Source organism: Labeo rohita, chromosome 6 (genome assembly GCF_022985175.1).
Source record: "Labeo rohita strain BAU-BD-2019 chromosome 6, IGBB_LRoh.1.0, whole genome shotgun sequence".
NCBI classification, from domain to species: domain Eukaryota; kingdom Metazoa; phylum Chordata; class Actinopteri; order Cypriniformes; family Cyprinidae; genus Labeo; species Labeo rohita.
Window position 1 is genome coordinate 27,080,129 of NC_066874.1, and position 22,089 is coordinate 27,102,217.

The window sequence follows — 22,089 nt, forward strand, 5'->3', positions numbered from 1 at the left end:
TTATTGTTGGTAATAAATATGTTATTAATACCAGCAACACCTTTTATTACATTGCTGTTGGTGCTACTTTAAAATTAATTATATATTATATTATGTCTATAATATATTATATAGTAAAATATTTCACTTCAAGTTATTTAATTCAAATAATTAATGCATTTATTTATTCATTAAACTGTGCGTTGTGCCCTTTGTGACACATTGACCCTTATGGCTTCTTTTTTTTTTTTAAATTAAGGTAACACCTGAGTAATATTTGAGACATTTAAACAGAAGGAAACTATATGCACTCCAAAAAAACAAAACAAACAAACTTATATATATATATATATATATATATATATATTTTTTTTTAATGCTAGTTCAAAATACTTGGTTAAAATTAGCAGAAACAACTAAATTATTAAAATTTTCTTACCTAACTTATTTTCATTATGTTAACATTAATTGAGCTTAATCATTTTGTGTTGGGATTACATGAATTGTTTTTGTTAACACAACTAACTGAAAAGGATGTGTAGTTCCCAGCATGCTTTGAAGAAGGAAACATGTTGACAAAAATAGTAATAAATAGTAAATTAATAGCAATAAATAGTATTTTCAAGTTTTTTATGAAAGAAAATTACGTGTTAGAGTCCTTATACATGTAATGGTGAGATTTAGAAGAGGGTTGATTAGAAAAAGTTTTGAGGTTACCACCGTCTAGAAGAGAAGAGCTCATGCTTAGGGTGCTGGCAGCTTCATTGATGAGTCATGATTCATACAATGAGCAATAACTGTGATAATGGCAGTTCTAAGATCATTTTTCTTTTTCTATCTCTTATTGTATATATTACAACTATGAATAAAATTGTTCTTAACGTGCCACGTGTTATTGCTAAATACTCTGAAACTGTTAACATCCCAACACGTGTTGCTCCTAAATACCTAAAAAATAGCTTGTCCAGTGAACTTAAATTAAGTAAGTACATTACCACGCAATTAATTCAGATCCATACAACAAGACTAATCAAGTTCAGTTAAACAAATAATGTTTTGTTGAGCCAACTAAACATTATTTGTTTAACTGAACTTGTTTTAGTCTTGCTGTATGAACCTGAACTAATTGCATGGAAAGTTTACTTTAAGTTCACTGAACAAGTTTTTTGAGTGTGGATTGAAACAGAAAGCGAGTACCTGCTGTAACATCAGTGCTTGTTGTTGCTGCAGTAACAGCTGGAGCTGCTGGGGGCTCAGAACTTGGTGTTGGAGGATTTGCTGCATCTGCTGAGGAGTTATGACCTGTGGTGTCATCATAGCAACAGAAACTGGGACCTACGCAAACACAGGAAGAAGACGGACACGTGAATACAATACAATCACACAATACTCGCAATACATACACTAGAGATAACATATCACGTGTCCTATCAGTAGCCTGTCACCAGATGAATGTGCTATGAGATCAAGATCTGTTTCTCCAAAACCACCTGAGGAGCTTTCAGAACCAGTGATACGAGAAGCCAAAGCTGCATTGACTGATGGGAGACTGACAGATACAAAGAGAAACCCCCCCCACACACACACATACAAACACACTCGAACAACCACAGAGCGTCCCCATCATCAAACGTCCCACTCCACTGACAAGGCCACTGGCCATTATTCTGGAGTGCTGTCCATGTTTTGCTTGTGACTGTGAATACGTTTTGTATTTTCATTTTTTTCGTGATTGTTTTCCCCACTCTTCATCAGCGTGAAGCGTCTTGTCCCTGCGATACTTCACTAAAATGGGTCACAACTCTCACAGTGTACTGTTTCGTTGTGTACACAAACTTAAAATCGCTGAATATCAATTAACACGAATCTAACCGGGATGTGTTGTCGACTGTGTTCCTCGTCAAATTCATGAGTACGGAAAAAAGCCCCTCTCTAAAAAAAATATCAAAACACACATTAAAGGGCATACAAACAAGCTCAAGCGGAACAAAAAAGGCCGGCCGGAAAGGAAAATGACGTGTGGTGACATTGAGAGGGTCCTCGCGCTGTTGACAGGGGTCTTTAATTAGAGAAGAGGCTGCGTGAATACAGTACGCGCGTGTGTCTCAGTGTCAGCTTTTCTCTATGATACCCCGCGCCATTAAAATCTCCTTTGTGACATTGGGTGACAAACCACGTCTGTGCTGAACTTGATAGCGGCGGGCATTTGCAACTGTTAACATATCCCCAGCGTGTTTTAGCGAGCGTGTGCGAGATCGCAGATGTATGTCTCACATCTGCTCCTGATTGGCCAGACATTAGGGCGACAGTCTGCCTTCAACCAAGGTTACCCCAATTGCATCTGATTCAAAAGCGCTGACACGCGTTTGAATTTGTCCTGTCTTGATGAATGTAATTGAGTCTGGTTTCTCTGTAAGGGGCGTGGTTTAACCTCCACATTGTCTCCGCCTATTTCATCCCACACTAAGTGTAACAAAAAACATGAACTTCCTAAAAACGCTCAGTGGTACAAAGACAGGGTTGAATGTGTTATAATACTCGGATCAAAGTAAAACACACAAGCACGTGCCCCAACACATGGGTGTTACGTCTTAATATGAGGGCCATTTTTCACATGGCTTAGCGCGCCATTTGCATAGGCTGCACCCCTTGATTTCTTCATTTCACAGTCATTATGCACTCATGTCCTTATTTCTCAGCGCCACTAATTTTGATGAACTATTCTGAAGGTCAGAGAGGCAGACGGGTGGGCGGCGAGACAATACAAGCTAAGGCACACAGAAACCAGACACATGCGTACATTTATACTTGGCAACACAATATTTGATCATTTGGTCGACTTATACTTTGCAGTGTTACTTTATTATTGAGATACTATTATAGTTTTTATTCATACTTTAAAATAGTTATTATTTTCTGTTTTCATTTGAATTTTAGTTAACGTCATTTTGTTGTGTTTAAAACACAATCTATATATTGTAGTTAATAATTTCTTATTTTAGTTTTAGTTTTTTAATACATCAATATAAACTAAATGAGAAAAGTCACCTTGGCAAGTAAATGAAAAAAATATATATATTTTTTTTATTTCAAGTAATGAAAATAGTTCACGTTTACTGTAATAAACTTGATACTTTGTTGTTTCAAATTTTTTGCAACAACAAAGTTTGAAAAAGTGAACTTTTTGATTAAGTTAACTTAATTATATTTATTAGAATGTAATTAGAATTTTACAATTGCAACATTTTTTCATAAATTGTCAAATATTTGAGAGATCTTTAGTTTTCAGTAAATGTAGGTTTTGAATTTTTTCTTAATTTTAATTTACAAATAAAAAAATGTACAACTTAAATACATAACTAATACATTTTGTATTAGACTTTGTATTTATGAGTTCATAATTTATGAGTTCATATTTTTTGGTACATTTTTGAAACTATCTTTTTTTATTGAATCTATTTAAAATGAAAGAAAAAATCTTTGAAATTGAACAAACATTTTAACTTAAACATATTTTTACATTTTAACATATTGAACGTCATATTTATGAACTCATATTTTTTTACGTTTCTGAAATTTTTTTGAATCTATTTTGAATATTTGCTTGCTTTTATTTTATGTATTTATTTGTTCTTAAACCCTAGGTAAATTTGTAAATAGATTTTTATTTTAAATAATTAAACCATATTTATGAGTTCATGTTTTTTTTTTCACATTTCTGAAACGATTTGAACTGTTTTCAATCCATTTTGAATGAACATTTGAATTTAAAATGACCAGAAACCCTTTTTTTAAGTAACTTACAAACAGTTTTACTAATTTGCTTTGCATTTTTAATTATTTATTTAATTTTTGTTCTTAAAACCTAGGTAAATTTGTAAATAGACTTACAAAGCATTCTAACAGAATAAAATAGAATTTTTTAATTTACAAATAAAGACAAATTTACAACTTAAATACAAACATTTTAACTTGTATGAAATGCCACATTTATAAGATCATATTTTTTAAACTATTTTGAATAAAATTTTTAATGTAAAATGCCAAAAAATCCTTTTAACTAACTAATTTGCTTTGCGTTTTTAAATTATGCATATTTAATTATTTATTTATTTGTAAAGGTTGGAACCGTTCCTAAAACCAAGCAGCATTTTTAAATGGACAACATTTTTAAACAGTTCCAACAACCAAATACAGACTTTAAAACATTTGACGTGAAGGTAAATGCTTTGTAAAAGAAATAACAACTTAAAATTTACTAACTTCTCAGGCCATGGCAAATCACAATGCCAGGCTGTTCCAATTAAACCCTTTATATCCACACCTTACAGACACACTGACACCAGCTTCACACCCTCATTTACTGCATGAATGTGTGTATGTGTGTGTGTGTCCACTTCTAGCAAACCTCAGCCCTAGCGGAAAGGCTATTACAGCTCACATTTTACTGCCCATTACCACTGAGGTCATTAGTGGAGAGAGGGATGGGCCTCCTCTTAACCTATTGATCATTGTAACTACTAGCATTTAATCCGCTGGTGAATGAGCTGGAATCTCTTTAAGACAGGCCCGCCGCAGAAGAGAAGCACTTCAGCTGAAAAATATCATCCTGGCCACTATATCAGCAGCACTTAAGAGGAGTGAGGGATACCGCCGCTTACTGCTCAGAGCCGCTCGCTCTTCTCCTCTGGCCGTAATTGTGAAAGTGTGCGAAATGAAATTATTATTATGAATTGCGGTAAACGGCCGTATCGCTTGATAAGAGGTGAGGAAAGAACAAATACATATTTCAAGCAGTCTCATGATGAAAGCGCTATGAGATAAAGCAGATATCTGGGTAAACGAGATACAAGGAATTTTATGAATGCATATTTCAGCTGTCATTCGGCCAGTTTTAAATAGCACGGGACTTGTTTGCTCACAAAAAGAGAGAATTGTTAGGAGAGGAAGAAATTGAGGAAACTGGAGAAAGCTGACGGTTATGAATTTCACTAAAAAGAGGTGTAGGCCAGGTGTGAGTGTAGCACATTAACACACACAGAGAAACTATAACATACTCGAACAGCTGCTATGTGACTGTAGGCAATGTGCTAGCGCAGGCCTGCTGGCCACCGGCCCTACCCAAAACACACACACACACACACACACACACACACACACATCATATGCTGTATACTCAACAATTACATGCCAAAACATGCAAACATCTGCAATTTGCAAAAATTAAGTAGCAAGCCTCACACACTTACTTTTAAAAACAACACCAAAAAAAGTACCAAATACCAAAAACGTCAACACGTTAATTAATTTACAATTATAATTTTAAAAAAGTAAATTTAAAAAACAAACACAAATAAGTAAATGTAACAAACAAAGTAAACATAAAAAACGTAAATGTAAAAATAAATAAATAAAGAAACCATAAAAGGGTAAAATAGGTAAATGCAACAAAAAATAAACAACGTTGAAAGATAAATCAATAATTAAAAAACGCAAAAATGAAAAATAATTACTCAAAATAAACTGCAAACATTTATGGGCACAAAATGCATAACATTATTAATCATTAAATTTGATTTCACTTATACAACTACACAATGATGCCAGCTGGGAGACGGAGCGTACTGGACGCAGCTGCGGATCCAGCTCATTTGAGCCAGGCGCTCAAATCCACCGTCCAGTTCATCTTCACTATGACTATGAGAAGGAAACGGCATCCAAAAATACGGCTCTAACGAGGAAACATCTGACACACATCTGACGAAGCTCAGAAACACTGATACTGACTTAATGAAGAACGTATTCTTCCTGAGAGAGCAAAATGTCATGCACGGAGAGAACGAGAGAAAGAGAGAGAGAGGGGGGGGAAGAGAGATAGGCAATTAAGATGAAGAGTGAAGGGGGGCAACTTCAATCAGAGCGGCTCACACATTGAACTGGCCGCACGGAAACAGGTTGCAAAGAAAGAAAGAAAGAAAGAAAGAAAGAGGGCAGGAAAAAAAGAAAATCAAATTTTAATGCCAGCTCCCCAGTGTCATCTTGTTTTGTCAGGACATCAAATAGAATTGAGAAGTACAAAATAACAAGCCCTTGAGAAATCAGAGGAGGTTTGGTCTGTTTGAAGCCTCTTGGTTTACCTTGTCCAGAGATATGGGGAATAGCATTGTCCGTGCGCTCATTTGGCACGGCGTGCCGTGGAAAAAAAAAGATTTCGCATTGCACGTGTGGTGTAATTATTTATTTGAACGCGCAATTTTAATTTCAAGGAATATTGTTTTGTTCAAAATTAAAGAAAGATTTTTTTAACAGTTTGAGGACTAAATATTCAATTCCTAAAGATTAAATGGAAATATTCCTCGACCAATATTTATGCTTTAATGAAAACACGCATGTACAATTATTATCATCACTGTTTTTATTATAAAGCGAAGTGAAGATATATCCATCTCCCCAGCTGCTTCTGAACTGCGAATAATTCCACTCCCTCTTCCTCGCTCTGGCTCTCTCGTAGCCCGTTTACAGTTCACATAAACAGGATAATCATAGTCACATTTTCTGCCCATTTACCGAGCAGATTCTGCGGGGGGAAAGCGGCCCATTCAAGGCAACTGTAAAAACAAAAATCCAGATTGCGCTTTAATTAACTTCTAAACCACAAACAAACAAGTTCTCAGCAGAGCTGGCCCGCTCTGCTGTAAAACAAACAAGCAGGGGCGAAGGACAGCATGAGGTTCAGCTTTGCCTTTCCCACACTAACTCAACCCCACTGCAGGTGGGTGTCCCAAAGGAGTGGACCATCAGCCCCGGGACCCTCAGAGCTGACGCTCAGGGGATATTCACTTGATCTCACGCGCTAACTGTGGGTGGGTGCGTTATGGATGTGCCACGGGCATGTGTCGTGCCTCGATGAGTGTTTGCCTTGGATTCGAGCACAAAAAATAAACACACAAGCACCCAAACTAGAACCCTGATTTAAATTATTTCACTGATGTTTCTCATCTTTCTGCCTACAAGAAAACTAGCATAGTGAATTTATATATTTTTTATTTTATATTGAATATCCTGACCCTTGACATCTACTGCCTTCAAGTTCTGGAAAGTGGCTATTTATGAGTTTGAAAATTGTAATTACGATGTGATGTGCACTCAAGTGATTGCGGTCAGAATTAAACGGCTTTGGGCAATTTTATAGTTATTTCTCCCATTTTCACTTTTCGAAATGGCTTGTTTAGTTGTAGTGCAAATACACAGAGAGCAAAGGATGTGCACAATCTATTTATTTACATTTAGTTAAAACATACAAATGAGGAATATCACTTGCAATTCATTTGAAAAAAAAAAAAGTAATATTATTAATGTATTATTTATTTTTTAAATTTAAATATTCTTGCACTGCCACAATGAATGATGCAAAAAGCAGTTCTAATATTTTCCTAACAGCTAACAGTACACTACATGCTTACATAATTACAATTTAAAATCAAAACCAATTAGCAACCACAGTGATTCCGTAACTAACGCCCCAAAATCAAGGCTCAAAGAGTTCCCACCAGTAAATATGTCACTGCGCTGGCGATCATCTCGTAACTGGCAGCAATAATCATTTCTCACCACAACGCAACCCCAGGTGACCCTTGATGTGACTCTCCTCACACACACTAAAATACTGTCACAAAGCGGGACCGCTGAGCATCTCCCGCTCAACCCAGCCTGACATGTGCCACTAAAAACAATGGTGTCGACAAACTGCTTTCGACCACTTTACACCTTTCCACTACACCCTAACGCCCTTTCCTCCCTCCCTCTCGCTCCCTCTCTCTCTCGCTCTGCTCATCCCGCTGATATGATTTATGGTTTACCAGCTCAGCGAGGTTACGCAACGTCGCGCATGCCTTCAGACGCGTTATTGGAGTCGGTGGAGATTTAATTAAGATCACAGTCGCACAAATCCTCCTCAAATTGAGAATTTACTCGAGACAATGGTCGTCACATCCTAGCATGGGAGAGGTCCCATTCTGCGCAACGCCAAACAACGCTAATCCGCGTTTCCATGACATCACATGAAGGCTTCGGTAAATTGCGATTCGTGTTTTGAACGGCCACGTTGTGATGTTTGTCACCAGAGGAGTCAATTGATATTGGGGTAGTGATACTGTTAGCATGTGAGCTAATATGTGACCCTGGAGCACAAAACCAGTCATAAGGGTCAATTTTTTAAAATTGAGATTTATACATCATCTGAAAGCTGAATAAATACTTTTTGATGTCCACTGCATCAAAACGTATGGTTTGTTAGGATAGGACAATATTTGGCCGAGATACAATTATTTAAAAATCTGGAATCTGAGAGTGCAAAAAAATCTAAATATTGAGAAAATCAGCTTTAAAATAGTTCAAATGAAGCTCATAGCAATGCACATTACTAATCAAAAATTAAGTTTTGATACATTTACTGTAGAAAATGTAAAAAAAATATCTTCATGTTCCATTTTGGCCCATACAATGAATTTTTTGCTATTGCTACTTAAGACTGGTTTTGTGGTCCAACTTCACATATTAACATAAAATCAAAACTTTTACAAAATAAAAAATATTTAAAAGGAATATAATCTCAAAAATGTATACTGTTCCATGCTAAAATTAGTTTTCAAAGTTGCAGATGTGAGTCGAAGAAGCAGCCCGCAACCTTTTTTATTTTGCTGTATATCATAAAATTGTCTTTCGGAGCAATTCGTCACTACGCTGCTTCTTCCTGAGAGGATGCTCACCTGGTGTGCAAGAGAAGGAAGTAGAAGCATGCATCTTTAGAAAAAACAAGCAAAAGTTTTCTCTATCTTTGTCCTCTGTGGGAGAACGAAGGAAAAAGACAACAGAAAAGAACAGCTGCTATTGCCGTGTGTCATCATCACTAAAGCATTCTCAAATCTTACCACATAATGTAGAGCAAGATGTTTGAGAAAGAGGTCACCCACATGAAACCCCCCATCTCTTATTCTTGATGGGGAAAAAAAAACAACTTTCCTATGGGAACTATCTATTCAAAATACACACACACACACAGTTTGCTTGTTCTCCCGTCTCACGTAAACACACACATGTGAATATTCTCTCACACACCAACATTGTCGTCGCCGCTAATACCGTAGAAATGACAGGTGTTGGCAGGCTCACGGCCTGTCAGGGCACAACATAAATGCGGTTCGGCCCCAGCCAGAGCGGGCCCTAATGCACTACTAATGAACAATAAATCAAGTCTGATTACAAACTGTCAGCCCAATCAGCTCTCACCCCTCTCTCGCGCTTTCTAAACCAAGGGGCCCGGTGGTCACAGCTGTGCGGCATTACCCTCCGCAAGGCTCCCTGTTTAGCCTTTACTTTCCACACGTCCAATCGTTACCTCTCACCGTTCTCTCCTGCCATCCTCGTACCGAAACCCCCACCGCGCTCGAGTCCCGAACTTCGCAAAGTAAATAATGACTACAACCAGAAACTTGCATCCTGAATCTTTTGTTTTAAATGCATCAGTAAAATATCATAACATAAATGATTATTTTACAACTCTTTATCTTGTTTGTTTAGCTTGTTTATCAAGCAAGAGAAGACAATAACGGCACACGAAACTACAAGAGAGTGTCAAAACTTTGCCTTAGTTTGAACGATCACATTCCTGGCATGTGAACGGTCACACTTTTGCACACACACTAACGCAGACACACACAAAAACGTGGGCCCGTGACACAAGTGTCAAATCGGAGTGTGCTCCTGCCCCTTTTTAAATGTGGGTAACCGTGAAGGGGAACAAACCCTCCCCAACACACACACACACACACACATCATTCATTTTTAGAATGAAATACAAAACTAAACAATCTAACTTAAAATATCAACAAATCCAACAATGCACAGCATGTGCAAACAAAACCCTTTTTACAAAAAAAAATAAATTTTGCATAACTCTAAAAGTCTTGAACTGAAAACACACAAAACAGCATTTAACAAAAGCCTCCTATTAAAAACCTGCGCTTGTAAACTGGAACTGACAAGAGAAGCTTCAAACATCAACTTGTAATCGCATCACAGTGTTTACACGTCTCCTAACCAACCAGCATGATAGAAACTAATACAAACAGCATGCGGAGAAATCAAGCTCTCTTCCTTTTCCCCTGGACGTACTGCATTGTAAAACTTTTCTACGGCAACAGAAACAGCTCTTTCACTGAAAAATTACAGAATCAATCATATTGACAAACCTGACAAACTCCATTTGGCTGGCAGGGTAAACAGAGAGAAGCTGGGCCGTTTGGAGGATCGCGGAAGATGAGAAGACACGAGTCGCGGAGCGGAGAGGGAGAGAGAGCGAGAGGCGCAGAGCGAGAGAGAGAGAGAGAGAGAGAGGCGTTTACAGCGAGCGTGTGCGCGTGCTGCCGCGTCTCGAGCCTTTTTCCCGGGGATATGGACAGATTGCACGCGCGAGGTTGCTCCCTAGCTGACAAGATACAAAACTATCCAATCAACCACGCCCTTTCTCCACCAATCACAAGCAGCCCTCTAAACATAATCAATTCAAATGGGGACACAACCAGCGGCAGGGGCCGCCGCAGGCCGTGTGTGTGTGTGTGTTTGGGGTGGGAGGGGGGCAGGTGAAGCAATGCCTTTGTGTGGGACCCTATTAAAAAAAAGCAGAGAGAGAGGGAGAGAGAGAGAGAACAAAAAGGACCTAAACAAAACAAAAAGAAAAAAGCAGCACAGTTGATGGCTGTTAACCCTTTGACCCTAGTAAAGGTTTTGTCCGTGCTGGTGAAACAATGGAAGAGTGAAGAAAAGAAACCCTTTAATTAAACAACAGATAAGCAAACACTATTTGACAGAGAGAAAGAGTGAAAAAAAAACAAAGAGATTCCGCAAGTTGTTATTGTTCTTATAAAGTGGAATTGTTTGTGGTAACACAAGCTTGGCCATTCATTTGAATTAGGAAAAAAAAAAAAGCAAGGACCTTCTATTTTTAAAATAATGACTTTGTATAAATTATTTAAAATACATATATAAAAAATAAAAGATCTTTTACTACAAATGTAGCATGTTACAGTCATTAAACGACTTGACCAGATACAAGTTTACGCATGGAAAAGGTCGCTGTTTCCATTCACAGACTGACTCTGTGTGTGGGTTCAATTCACAGTCTACCTCCAATCCAAATCCACTAATTTCCAACATAAAATAACACACACCGCAGCCCCACTTCTGCTGTGAATGGTTAGAACATAAGTGCTCAGCGCTAGCAAGTGATTAAAACATCACCACCTTCTCACACTTTTTTTTTATTAAAAAGAGGGGGGAAACAGAGAAAAGTTGCTTCGCCCCCTACTGGCAAACTTTATATTACACATTCAAAACCTAGAGAGAAAAGCTGAACTTACTGCATTAGTCAATACTTCACACTATAAGTGGAATTTAAATCGAAGGCAAAAAAAAAGGCTTTACATGTAGAATATTAGCATTTCATAAAAAAAAAAGCATTTCTCTGTATCCAAGAATAAAAATATATTTTTAAATTATAATATTTATTTTTTGCATTTCATTAATAGTCTTTTTTCCCCCTTACTGTTCTTGTTTAAAGTTGCTAAATAAATACATAAATGACTACTCTAATAAAACTAATACCATTGTACTGTACTTTGACAAACAACAATGCTAAATAATTAGCTTAATTAGGAAAAATATAATATTTAGGCAACAATTTTTTTTTCCTCAATATTTTGCATTACATTAATAAGGCATTTAAAACATGAAAAATTAAGGAGATTTAAAAATCAACATGAAACAGTAAAGGCATTACTGATTTCAGAAAACAAAATAAAAATAAAATGCATTTTTACAAAAAATAAATATTATCAACTGCAAAATAAATTAATAAATAAAATTATAGAGATTTTTTTACTACTAAATAAACAAATTAATTTAATTTTTAAAGAAGTAATACCTTTATAAAGAAGTAATCTGGTGGTATCACAAAGTAATACTATGGTACTGTGCGTTGGCAAACAGCAACTCTAAATAATCATCATAATTAGGAAAAATATCATATTAAAGTAATTTATTTATTTAAAAAAAATATGTTTCTTGTCTAAATATGACATTTAAAACTTTAAATATTAGGAACATTAAAAATTTACATGAAAGAGTAAGGTCATTACTGATTTCGTTAAAAAAATAAAAATAAAATGCATTTTCACAAATAAATATTATACATAATTTAAATAAATAAATACATACATAAATGTTTTTATTGCTTAACAAATAAATCAATTTCATTTTAAAAGAAGTAATACCTTTATGAATAGGAAATCTGGTGGCATCACAGAGTAATACCATGGTACTGTACGCTGACAAACAACAACTCTAAATAATTATCATAATTAAGAAGAATATCATATTAAAGTAATTTATTTATTTATAACATTTAAAAAAATTAACATGAAAGAGTAAAGTCATTACTGATTTCAGTAAATAAAAAAATATTTTCACAAATAAATATTAGACATAAATAAATAAATGTTTCTTATTATAAGAGTAAAGGTCATTACTGATTTCAGTAAGAAATAAAATAAAATGCATTTTCACAAATAAATATTATACATAATTTAAATAAATAAATAAATACATAAATGTTTTTATTGCTTAACAAATTCCAATTCCATTTTCAAAGAAGTAATACCTTTATGAACAGGTAATCTGGTGGTATCACAAAGTAATACCATGGTACTGTACTTTGACATTGTTGAAAAAAAAACATTAAATAATTATCATACTCAAACAGTGGAATTTATGTTGCACACGTCCAAAAACATTCATTGTTTGTGAGGCTCTAAACAACAATTTCTGTAGCCCATCAGGTATCAGCTTTATTAAATACTAACTTGAAGACCTGAAGAATTAAAGGTCTATACATGACGTACCTTAGTGAATAATTAAATATTTTATTAGTTCCCTGACAAACACTCTCAGAAGTGTGCACACACGCGTGAGCATACGTGCACACATGTTCAAGCAAGGGCAAAAAGGCAAGCAGCCGTGCAAGTATGCACACATAACGCATGCAGCCGCTCATATGAGCTAACACACACGTACACACACACACATTTGGCCGTACCCCCTCTCCTATGCCGTCTCCCCTGGGCAGAATGTCGGCATATTCTCAATAAAACACCTTCTTAGCAGTAATAGGCCACTGTTCTCATTTCACTGCTCCCAAAGGGCTCATGATAAATTTAGCAGACATACAGTTCAAGCCTCCTCCTCTTGTCTCTCTCTCGCTCTCTCCCCATCTATCTGTGCTGTGTTCGGGCCTGTACGCCATAATTACCCATACTCTTTCTATCCAAGCCGTCTAATAGATCTTGCTGTTTATTCACTCCATCACTTTGTGAGTCACAGAACCAACACTATTCATTTATGTCTTGTTACAGATAATTGGAAAGCACAGGTTGACTCCTTCGCGAGACTGACACACAAACAATAACGCGCTCCGTCTCAGATCAGCTCCACGGTTCCCCGTATGACTGTCACTGTGACACGGGGCCAAGGGGAAACTGATCCCAGATAAGCGCTTGCTGGTAACCTGCTCAAGTTTAGCATTTAAACCGCACAGTCATACGAATCCTCTCGTGAAGAGTCATCGCAAAACCACTACAGACATGACGGGTTCTAGTACTACTACTATGACGGAGATATCTTTGCTCAAAGAGCGTTTTTAGACCTTTGCGCCGGTCTCATTTGTGACTAAACATAATCTGTTGTTTACTTAAACAGGTTTTAGCAGAACAGGTGTGATGTTAACAGAAAACAGCTGGTGCTGTGGGTAACAACCTTCATTTTGAAGGACCAAATACACACACACACACATCTTGAATGTCACTTCTATTAATGAATGAGCAGAGACCAAACAGTCATCTCTGACCTCTGACTATCATTACGCCAGCAGTTTCAGTACAGTACATGTTGCGGTGATAATATTTGGCACAATTATTGAGGGAACAGACAATCACTACGGGCGCCACGAACTACACGCGCATTTAACAATTTGCACTATGGCACGAGTCTTTATATCGAGCAGATCTTGTTTGATTAATCGTGCGCTGATACGTTAGCGAAAAATGTGCCTCCGCTGTCTGTGCATCGCTGCGGCTTTGCCTTCAGTCAAAACATGAGCTTTTGTTGGTGATGTTCGACATAAATGAAGTGGGTGGGGGAATGCTGTTTTCTTTATGTGCTATTGTGATTGATTCAGAGTGTGTCCTTTTTGAGTCAGACACTATTTTTGGAGGCGTCATCAAAACATTTCGATCAGAGGAAAGAAAAAAAACGTAAAAAACGAATGACCATATTTGAACATCGAAAAAATGGTCTTTTCATTTCATATATGGCGTTTTTTTTGCAAGTTCATTTTTGAAATATGTATATTAATATTAATATACTATTTTTACACAGAACATTATATATATATATATATATATATATATATATATATATATATATAAATGCATTTAAATATGCAGTAAAAACAGTAATGTTATTACAATTTAAAAAACCTGTTTTGTATTTTAATATATTTTAAAATGTAATTTATTCCTGCCACTGATTAGGTGCTCAAGAAATTTTTATCAATGTTGAAAATGTTGCATAATGATTTTGTCGAAACCATGATACATTTTTCTAGGATTGTTTGATAAACAGAAAGTTTATGCTGATTTAAAAAAATATATTTTTTAAATTTTAAAAACATATTATAAATATATTTTTGTCGCTTTGTATTAACTGTAAAAATCTAAAAATTTAACTGTAGTAATCTTAGACAGTAATGAACTAATAAACTAAAAAAATAAATAAATAAGCTTGATGTATGGTTTGTTAGAATAGGACAAAATTTGGCCGAGATACAACTATTTGAAAATCTGGAATCTGAGGGTGCAAAAAAAAATATATATATATACACTGAGAAAATCGCCTTTAAAGTTGTCCAAATGAAGGTCTTAGCAATGCATATTACTAATCAAAAATTAAGTTTTGATATATTTATGGTAGGAAATTACATATAAATTATAAATAAATTATATATATATATATATATATATATATATATATATATATATATATATATATATATATATAAAAAATACAAATAATTAAATAAATACAAATAATAATTTTTAAAAATTACCCATACCAAAACAACGGTACTGGCATGCCTAATGAGTGTTCAATGCAAGTGAACATCTTTGCTTTTACCAAACTCAGTCGACCTTTACAAACAAAGCAGCGCCAGGCCACAGCAGGGTATTTTAACATCTGTAATAAATATAAAACAACACCATGTGTGTTTTGTCTACCCGTAATGACAATTTTAATACATTAGCTCATAGAGAAAAATTAGAAAAAGAGTGAGAGGGACAAAGCTGAACAACTCAAAGCAGTTAAACATACACAGACTGATCACAGTAGCCCATATTCCTCTGTCCCAAGCATCTCAAGCTAACCGCTGACAACTGTCAGTTCTCCAGTGAACCCACAGGCCGTCAGATGTGGCTTCACACAAGAGACTTCCCCAAGCTTCTCATGTAGCTGTTAGTGTTTTGGAGTCTCAAATACGACCTATATACATCTATCCATAAACTACCCACAGGACGAATGAATCAGTCCTAGCAACACGGACCACACATCTGTATACAGTGGTGGAAAACGGACGAAAAGATGGAAAGAATTGAGGGAGGAGACAAGAAGAAGGGCAGACGGCTTGGGGGGAGAAAAGAAACGTGACTGAAGTGAAAAGGTCTCGAAAATGGCACTGTAGCTTTAAGGGTCGGGGCTAGGAGTCGATGCGACAGCAATCTGATGGTTGGACGTTACTCACTGGCTGGGCCAGACGGTCTGGAAAAAAGCGTGATGACCTCATCGTGACAGCATCATCCAAACCTGTTTCTCATCTACACATTACACATAATGCATTCTTACAATATGACTAGAAAAAACAAACGGCTGAAGAGAACAGGAACGATATGTGGATACAGCCGCAGATGAAGGAATGAGAACTACGTTTTCCCTCAGAGCCAAAAAAGCAGCGAAAGTGATTTTGAACTTATGATCAGGAACTTAAGGAATGATTGCATCATCAATTACTCACCCTAATGCTACCAAACCCATCTGATTTCACAAAGAGTGAATTTTTGAAGAATATCTTGGCTGTTATTTTCTATATAGTGAAGTTAACATGGACTGGGACTGTCAAATGACAAAAAGTATCATAAACAGCAGTCCATATGACTTCCACAGTACATGCTTCTGAAGCCATTCAATATTGTGTGAGAAACAAAATTTCAGTAGTTATTAATTAAAAACGTTAACATCTGCCCTGGATCTCATTGGTGTGTATACAAGTATTTCTTGAGAGAAGTAGCAACATCCATTTGTGAATTAATTATTCTTTTGTGTCAATGAATCAGCTGATTTCTTTTTGTTAGGATGAAATGCTGTAAAGGTATGTAATATAAATAATATTCATTTAAAAAAACTGGTCTGAATAATTTGTTCATGAATCAGACTAATTAGTTTCTAACTAAAAAAGTATTATAGTTTCCAACAACCTTTTCCAATTGTGAAAATGACAAGAAATATTTCTTAAGCTCCAAATTAGCATATTAGAATGATTTCATGTGACACTGAAGTCTGGAGTCGAATAAATGCAGCCTTGGTGAGCATAAGAGACTCCCCTCCACGCTGACATTATCCAAGTTGCCGGACTTCCGGTTTGGGCCGGCCGCCAAACGAGGCTGCAAACAGCCTCATTGTCACCTCCAGAGCAGAGCAGGGGATGACAGAGACTCCGCGGCTCATGTCGGGCTGAGATGGGCTCTACGCTGTGCTGGGTTTGTCTGTAAAAGAGGCTGGAAGCTCTGGCCGAGCTCCAGCGAGCCCCGGCACACCACACCGCTAATGACTTACAGATTGCTGCACTGTGGTATACATGTGTCAGGACAATGCCATGGGTCTCCACCAAAAAAACGGTAGTTCAAAAAAAAACACTGGAGAGAAAAAACTCCAAAGTAGAAAGAGGGTATTAGTGAAGGAGAGCCAAATCCTGACTTCTGCACTGTGTCATGTAGCACTCTATGAAGACGAGGAATTGCAGTCTGTCCGTGTGAGTGTGTGTGGAGGGGAAAGGGGAGGGAGGGGGTGCGGTGCGGGCCCTTCATCGTTTGTTAAAGTGAGAGGACATTATCGCTTGACCTCCACTTGCCCTCCCTGCGACTGCATATGATCATGAAAGAAAAGCAAAGAGAAACAGAAGGAGAAAGATTGTGCAAAACAGCTCCACTGATTACTTCCTGTGACATCATCAAAACACTGAAAAAACAGACAATTCTGACTATTGAAGACTGAGAGAACGAGTCTAGCTCACCACAGAGAACATGAACAAGGAAAGTCATAAAACGCTTCTTTAGTTGCTATTGTTTTAGTGCAGGAGCTGAATCCTGTGACCAAGGTCAATCATTAACTAGCCATAAGTGCGTAAAATAAAAAATAGATAAAACAGAAATTAATATTTTTATTCATGTTTTTTTGTCTGTCTTTCTTTCCTTTCTTTTATTTTTGTTTTGCATCTGACAATGATATTATTACCCTTCCCCCCATCTATCGTCTGTCTGTCTATCTATCTGTCTATCGTCTGTCTGTCTATCTCTATCTATCTATCGATCTGTCTGTCTGTCTGTCTATCTATCTGTCTGTCTGTCTGTCTGTCTGTCTGTCTATCGTCTGTCTATCGATCTATCGATCTATCTATCTATCGATCTATCTATCTGTCAGCTGTCTATCGTCTGTCAGCTGTCTATCTATCTGTCTGTCTGTCTATCTATCTGTCTATCGTCTGTCTGTCTATCGATCTATCTATCTATCTATCTATCTGTCTGTCAGCTGTCTATCGTCTGTCGGCTGTCTATCGTCTGTCTGTCTGTCTGTCTGTCTGTCTGTCTGTCTGTCTATCTATCTATCTATCTATCTATCTATCTATCTATCTATCTGTCTGTCTGTCTGTCTGTCTGTCTGTCTATCTGTCTGTCTGTCTGTCTGTCTGTCTATCGTCTGTCTATCTATCTATCTATCTGTCTGTCGGCTGTCTATCTGTCTGTCAGCTGTCTATCGTCTGTCTGTCTGTATCTATCTATCTATCTATCTGTCTGTCTGTCTGTCGGCTGACTATCTATCTGTCTGCTGTCTATCTATCTGTCTGCCGTCTATCTATCTATCTATCTATCTATCTATCTATCTATCTATCTATCTATCTATCTATCTATCTATCAGCCGTCTGTCTGTCCATCTATCTATCAATTGTCTATCCATCGTTGTCTGTCTGTCTGTCTATCGTTCGTCTATCTGTCTGTCTCTTTCTTTCTTTCCTTCCTTCCATTCCATCCATCCATCCATCCATCCATCCATCCATCCATCCATCCATCCATCCATCCATCCATCCATCCATCCATCCATCTATTGTTATTGGTTCAGTTCAATCAATCAATCAATCAATCAATCAATCAATCATCTGCAGAGATCAGTTATTAGCAAACCTTTTGATTTAGGATTATTTAGGAAAAGCATTTTATAAATAAATAAATACATAGGCTGTATCATTAAAAAAAAAAAAAGAAAAAAAAAAAAAAAAAGTGACGTTTTAAATTCATAACAAGTGCCTTCGCAAAGAAGCCAAGGCTTGAGTTTTTTAGTACAGCAACAAACTCCTCCAGATGATTCGCACATGTTTGGAAGACACCGGTTCGTTTCCACCAAAAATAAGCGAACAGACCAGCTGATCTCAACAAGCGTCAACACTGTCTGAGGAAACAAACAACCTCTCTTTTCAGGCTGCCTATTGACACCACGTTTGTTTTGTTATATCTTCTCGACAACTCAAGCATGAACGGCAAAAGTTTACGCTCAAGCGGCCTTTAGCGGCAAAAGTTCACGAGTGCATGAGGACAGGCATGACATTTACACTGTGCAATGATCAACTAAACCACAACGTGTCTAGTAGGGGCATTACGGCAACGGGCCAAAATCACGTCAAAATAACATTGTCGACTCAAAGCACGTCAAAGTAATTCTCCATAGGTGGCAGCTCCCTACCCATCATCCCTTGCGGCAACGCACAGTTAACCACACCTGCTTTCACAGCATTGCCGCAAATAATCCTCGCTCTTTTTTCAATCTTCTTTATTTTTCCCCTCATTCCATGGAGAGGGTGGACTATCAAGGAAGGTCCGCAAGTGTTGTTCCTAATTACCTATTTCTCCACTCCTGATCCTGTGGCGGGCATAATTAGTTACCTGGGGCTGCAATCCAATTTGAAGTGATGACAAGAAAGCGATCCATGAAAAAGTAATAAGTTAAATCCAATTTCAGACTGCCTCTAATTAAATGCACATGGAACTAATGACTCAAGCCCTACCATTTCAGTGATAACCGTAATTAGCAAGGAGGGAGTTGCACTCTCTCCATCTTCCTCTCTTTCTCTCTCCTTCTCTTGTTGACTCTCTCTCTCCCGTTCTCTGCTGTAGGTGTAAAGTGGTAAAGTGGCATGGACTCTTTTAATTACACGTGTCATTTTGTCAGTGATTTACTCGTGCTTTTTTGACCAGTCGAGTGTGTTTAGCCTCTGCTCCGGTCTGTCACTACACCAGATGTTTATAGTGTTCTATGTTGTGTGTCATATTAATAAAGATTTCCCCCCCATTTAGTTTTTTTTTTAATCGTCTAGTATGACTAATGAAGAAACATCAGACATATTGTCCGTTAATTGTCCAGCATCCAATGCACTACTTATGTTAGAGACGCGTCCATCGATTAGTAATTCACTCCTGCACCTTGTGTTCCCTATAAGCCTAACTATTAACAATTAGCAGGCTACGAATACATTTCTCTACTGACCAAAATAAATAACGTGCAAACACTTCAAAGTTCCAAAGTCTTGGGTGGACAGAGACTGAAACGCTGAATTGGTGATAAAACAGTCACAAATCAAATTAAAACGCTCTAGAGTAAGGAAAGCAAATTGACGCTGGCTTTTGGCGCCTCGATACAGCAATAACACCTAATAGAGATCAGCATCTAATGATAGATAGATCACACAAGACAGCAAAGAGCTATTGGCTGCTCGGATAATATAATGAGCTAAAGAGTTATTGGATGGAATAAAGGAGAGGGAAAGATACAAGTTCAGAATTGCATACTACCACACTACTCATCATCTGCAGAAAGTATATAGTGTGCACAGTAAGAGCATTTTCGGGCTACAGTGCATAATACACTGGTACTATATCCCACAATGCACTCAACTTCACAAAGCTCTGGGAAGAGACATAAAAATGCTAATTTTGTAATTTTGTAATTTTTAATTGCGACAGGCCTAGAATGTTATTTCCCATCGCAGATTAGAAAAGAGAAAGGTAAAACAAATAAATAATTTGCTAAACTGCTTAATAACACAGCACACTGTACATAGCATACATGTTTGTTCTTGCATACTGATTCCCATTAAAAAACAAACACACAGTAGGCTGTACACAGTATAAAGTAGTATGCAGTATGTTAGGATTCCATTCTGAACAGAGTCATAGACAGATAAGAGAAGAGAGCATGAGGGTGAAAGACAAAAACACACATGCTTTCTTTTCACTGTTGTGAGTGACAGGTTGGCCATGCTGTCTGTATACATTAATAAATTTGAATTTTAATTTTGTCTTTGTGTGCTGAGGCTCGTCTGCTCCTCCTCTACGTACTAACAATCCGGGTAGTGGAATCTGCCAGCCGCTGACCCCTCAGCCTGATGAGTGAAGCTGTTTAGCTTGATCCTTTTGGCTTTATCTCAATGCCAGCAAATTCACACAGACCCTAAAGGTCACAAGCCGTATTTGTTCCTTTGTGGCTTATTTCCAGTGATAGCTACACAAACCAAGTTCTTTTAAACTACATGAAATGAAACTGATATAACTGATATGATACTGATATGGCACAACATAGAGCTGTACGATTTGTCGGAAAAAACCCTAATTGCACTTTTTATGATATAAATTGCGATTTAAAATGCTATTAAATGCCAAAAGCCCCATTTTTGCTGTTCTTGTTTGTAGGGTTGAACGATTTGGTTTGTTGCGATTACATAATAGAATATCGATTAATAATAGTAATAATAATAACAACAACAATACATTTTATTATTAATTATTATTTTAAATAAAAAAAAATAAACTACAGAAATATAATTTCTGAATAAATATTTGACAGTAAAAAATTGAGTATTTAATAAAAATGTTAATAGCAACAAGAACAACTATAATAATAATGCTAACAATAATAATTTTTATGCATTCTTATTACTAAATAAACAAAAGAAATATAATTTCTAAATAAAATTTGACAGAAATTGAGTATTTAATAAAATGATAAAAAGAAGACAACTATAATAATTTTTTATTCATTATATTACTAAATAAAAAACTAAAGAAATATAATTTCTAAATAAATATATGACTAAACAACTGAGCATTTAATAAATGTTAACAACAACAACAACAATAATAATAATAATAATAATAATATATTTATTATTCATTATTATTACTAAATAAAAATAAACTAAAGAAATACAAATAAATTCTAAATATTTCTAGTATTTAATAAAAATGTTAACAGCAAAATCAGCAACTATAATCATACTAATAATAATTTTATTATTCATTATATTACTAAATAAAAATAAACTATAGAAATATAATTTCAAAAATATTTTATTGTAAAAAATGAGTATTAAATACAAATATTAATAACAACAAGAACAACAACTATAATCATAATAATAATAATTGAATTATTCATTATAATTACTAAATAAAAATAAACGAAAGAAATATAAATACATTTTAAATATTTCTAAATAAATATTTGACTAAAAAAATGAGTATTTGATAAAAATGTTATTAGCAACATGGCCAATAACTATAATAAAAATAAAAAATAATAATTTTATTATTCATTATATTACTTAATAAAAATAAACTAAAGAAA

The 22,089-nt window shown here is 36.0% G+C and overlaps 2 protein-coding genes across 10 annotated transcripts in view; both read right to left on the reverse strand.

Moving 5' to 3' along the window:
- frmd4ba (FERM domain containing 4Ba) overlaps window positions 1-22,089 on the reverse strand; it is a 322,166-nt gene that overhangs the window by 228,168 nt on the left and 71,909 nt on the right. The gene's annotated exons all lie outside the window — the stretch shown is intronic.
- The window catches only part of foxp1b (forkhead box P1b), a 207,743-nt gene that overhangs the window by 47,524 nt on the left and 138,130 nt on the right, over window positions 1-22,089 (reverse strand). For all 9 annotated transcript variants that reach the window (XM_051113080.1, XM_051113084.1, XM_051113081.1 and 6 more), the window contains one exon: window positions 1,177-1,314. In XM_051113080.1, coding sequence (XP_050969037.1) covers window positions 1,177-1,314 — 138 coding nt within the window. The remainder of the gene's footprint in view (window positions 1-1,176; window positions 1,315-22,089) is intronic.